We start from the raw sequence: 4,153 nt of genomic DNA on the forward strand, positions 1-4,153 counted from the left end.
GTCAGGCGGACAGAGGAAGGCGCGCGGGTGGTGTCACGCGGACAGAGGAAGGCGCGCGGGTGGTGTCAGGCGGACAGAGGAAGGCGCGCGGGTGGTGTCACGTGGACAGAGGAAGGCGCGCGGGTGGTGTCACGCGGACAGAGGAAGGCGCGCGGGTGGTGTCACGCGGACAGACGCTTATTTCAGCATTGGGTTCCGTCCACTTTTTACCAGTGGAGATTTCTTCAGTAAACTTTGATACATTCCTTTCTATAATAGACTGTTGTGATCCTGTGAATGAAGTAAAGTTGACGTGAGAAGTTAACCAAGATTATTCAAAGAAAAAAGGTTGCAGAATTGAGCAGACTTAAGCACTGATAAAGTATTCATAAAAAGTAAATCCGTGCAAATATGTTTGTATATGTACAGTAGGAATGTATAATAGCATATACTCAGCTGAATGGTGCCTACGTAACAGGTTTTAAATGTTTTTCTTACAGATGCGTCTTTGACAAGACCACTTCATCATCAAGCCTCTGCCTGCCCCCACTCTCATGGAAACCCCCCTCCTCAGACTCAGCCTCCACCTCCAGTGGATTATGTCATCCCTCACCCTGTGCATGCTTTCCATTCTCAGATACCTTCTCACGCAACATCTCACCCTGTGGCACCCCCGCCCCCAACTCATGTAGCCAGTGCGGCCGCGCCAGTCCCTCAGCACCTTGCTCCTGGGCACCAGCCGGTTTCCCACCACATCCCCGCTACAGCGCCTCCGGCACAGAGACTGCATCCTCCTGGGCACCAGCCGGTTTCCCACCATATCCCAGCAACGGCGCCTCCGGCACAGAGACTGCATCCTCATGAAGTGATGCAAAGGATGGAAGTTCAGAGGAGGAGGATGATGCAGCATCCAACGTATGTTTCGTTTTTAAAAAGAAAATCATTCTTAATTCCTTCTATCTCCATTGATCTTTAAAACTATAAAATCTTGGAGAAGCATGTAACTCTACTAAATCCTCCATTCACTAGGAAATTAATTACTGTTTTTACTAATCATAATCATCATCTTTTTTAATCCTGAGTTGTAGGTGTTGATGAAACAAGCTTGTATCAGATTATTTAATGAAATCAAACCACTTTTTTCAGCATATGGGCCCGGGATCGTTTATTTAAATCAGTCTCGTTTGTTTCTGAAGTATTCCGTAGTAAAGATTAATGTTCAGATTGATGATCCCAAGGAATGAGATCTGAAGCTATCAGAGGTTTATTTTGATTTATTAGATTTATTATATGTTACTAACCATAAGGGGGAAACATATTGATAGAATTTTCAACAACTGATATTGAAAAAAAAGTCTTTTTAGCTTATAGTTTATTTATAAATTTAAATATTAAAATATTCCTCAAATATTATAAAAGGACTGTAATTGAATTCTGTTTTCATAATTCAAGTTCTGATTATCTAATTCAGGGCAGCACACTCTGCTGGTCAAATCCTGCCTGCCTCTTTTTGTAAATAAAGTTTTGTTGGAACACAGATACACTCATTGATTTACATATTGTTTATGGCTGTTTTCACACTACAGCAGAGTTGAGTAATTGTAACAGAGACCAAATGGCTTGTAAAGCTGAAAATATTTACTATTTGACCCTTTACAGAAAATGTTTACAGAACTCTTGATCTGATTAATAATATGCCATGAGTATTCTTTTTCTAGTTGTGTAATTTAAAGTTATATTCAGAATCTCTGGCTATTGGTCTCATTCTAGTACAGTAATCTTTTATAGAAAGTTGCCAGTTTATCAGTTCTATCTTCCAGTATAAAAATTAAGATTTAACATGCAATCTGCAAATGTGGTTAGAAACTAATAGAAAATAAAAATTAGAATACAAAATTGAATCACTGGGTCAGAATTTTTTTGAGTGCCATTTGTGTAGAATTTTGGGACAGTTTAAATGTATTTGTGAATTTGACTGACTTTGGAAGAAGAAAAGAAAATATAACAAACTGGATGCAGATAAAGAGAGTGAATAGAACTAATGTTAGTTTCCTAGGTTTGTTAACATATACTGCCCATGTTTTGAAAAAACGAGCAAGGTTAAAAATTTTTTTTTCAAGATTTTATCCATTAAAATTGGGTGGATATTATTACTATACAAAAGTAAAGGGAAATAAAGTTCATTTTCCTGCCTCAGATGTTTATATTAAATAACTTCTTTATGCCTACAATTTTGCTGAGGTGTTTAATTTTTAAAAGTGTAATTTGCATTTAATTCCTAATGCTCTCCTCTTTAAAACATTTACTGTAAAAAAAAGCATGCAAGATAATGTTAAAATGATATTTGATAAATTTCAAACGATACCTGAATTCGAGGAATTAGGAAAAAATGAGTACCGGTAGTTAAAATGGGGGAAGCTTATGGTTTCTTGACTTATTTATCATTTGTAAAGTAATTTCTGTGTTACATTTTTATAATTTATAGTTACAGAATTAAATTTATGATGACTCTATAGATGCTTATAATATTAATACTAGATTTTTTTCTGCATTAAGAAATAACCAATTATTCAATTATTTCCAGTGGTCTTTTTGTGTTCTGTGTTTCCAGGCGGGCACATGAACGCCCCCCACCCCACCCACACAGGATGCACCCAAACTATGGTCACGGGCATCATATTCATGTGCCTCAGACTATGTCCTCACATCCTCGACAGGCTCCAGAGAGATCTGCCTGGTCAGTATCTTGTTTGTTTCAACGCTTTGCTCAGCAGCCCGTGGCACAACTGCCAGAAGAGATGCTTTGTAGTGTAGTGCCACACAGCAGGGTGACGAGGAGAAACCGAATCCCCCGCTCAGCTGTGAGACGCTATCTCTGGGCAACTTGTTACAGAGACCTGGAGAGGGAAGGCTGGGAGCGTGAGTTCTGGGGCAGGAAACCCTGTGACGCAATAGCAGAGCTTTTCTCCCCATTTTTCAGGGGTGTCTGCCACCAAAATTAACTCCCTAAACTGATCCTACTTTTCATGACTTCTTTATTCCCCCACCAACTTTGAACTCACAATTGCTCCCTCACCCCCAGCTCCTGCCATCGGCAAGGGAAATCCAGCCTGCATTGTCCGAGGCATGTGGTCTTTCCTAGAGAAAGGGAAGCAGATTTGCGTTAGAATCAGGCTTTCAGACTGGAAGGGACCTTGGGGGCTGTTCATTATATTTTCTTCCTTTGTGAAATGTGAAATTGAGTGCAAATGCTTTGTTCCTCTTGGTTACAAAATTGAATTTTTGAGTTTTAGTTTCAAAAATGAATTTGAAATTATTAGGTAAATATGTTGGGTCTAAACTATTTTTTTCTCAGCTACGTAAGTTAAGAAACTTTAGATTCTTTTTAAAATGTAAACATATTCCCCCATTTCTGTCACTGATAAACTGTAATGAGGGCGAAACTTTCAGCTGTTCTCATCCTTTGTCAGGGAGCTGGGAATTGAAGCTGGAGTGACTGCAGCCACTTACACGCCTGGTGCATTGCACCCTCACTTGGCCCACTACCACGCACCGCCTCGACTTCATCACTTACAGTTGGGAGCGCTTCCTTTAATGGTAAAATGGACATTTTCTTAAAAGTTCTGACATTTCTCCTTTTAAAAATATTCTACCTTTTCTTGTTATAATTTTAGTGGAAATATTTTCTTTTAATATATTGTTATAGATATCCTAATAGAATTTGTAGAATAATTATTATATGGAAATTATGCTATTAAAAAGGCATTTTATATATTAAAATCTGTATTTGTAATTTGTATTGTAAAATACACTCTTCTTAAATGTACAGAATGACCAACAAACTTTTTATTTGTATATGAAGATGATAATCTTGATTCATTATCATTAGGACATATGATTTAGTTATTTTACCATAAGGGGTAATGGATCTGTTCTAATGTACTCATACTTTATTTTCTGATCTGCAGGATTATACTGATTCTCTGCATCTGATGTGAACAGGTTCAGATTTTGTTGATTCCAATTCAAGTGCCCTTTTTTTAGTACCTTTTTTTACCAGGCACTTTGTTGTCAACAATACATACTAGTTACAAAAGTGACACAGAGAAGGGAGTAGTCCTCTTGTAGAGGTGGAGGCACAGAGAAGGGAGTAGTCCTCTTGTAGAGGTGGAGG

The 4,153-nt window shown here is 38.3% G+C and overlaps 1 protein-coding gene across 2 annotated transcripts in view; it reads left to right on the forward strand.

Annotated features, from left to right (window-relative positions):
* RNF111 (ring finger protein 111) overlaps window positions 1-4,153 on the forward strand; it is a 100,032-nt gene that overhangs the window by 86,586 nt on the left and 9,293 nt on the right. Inside the window, exons 9-11 of one of the 2 annotated variants that reach the window (XM_004374782.2) lie at window positions 480-894; window positions 2,591-2,716; window positions 3,450-3,576. In XM_004374782.2, coding sequence (XP_004374839.1) covers window positions 480-894; window positions 2,591-2,716; window positions 3,450-3,576 — 668 coding nt within the window. Of the gene's footprint in view, window positions 1-479; window positions 895-2,563; window positions 2,717-3,449; window positions 3,577-4,153 lie in introns of both variants that reach the window. The other variant, XM_023729688.1, reaches the window with a different exon arrangement.

The sequence above is a fragment of the Trichechus manatus genome, unplaced genomic scaffold (genome assembly GCF_000243295.1).
Source record: "Trichechus manatus latirostris isolate Lorelei unplaced genomic scaffold, TriManLat1.0 scaffold00030, whole genome shotgun sequence".
Lineage (NCBI taxonomy): Eukaryota > Metazoa > Chordata > Mammalia > Sirenia > Trichechidae > Trichechus > Trichechus manatus.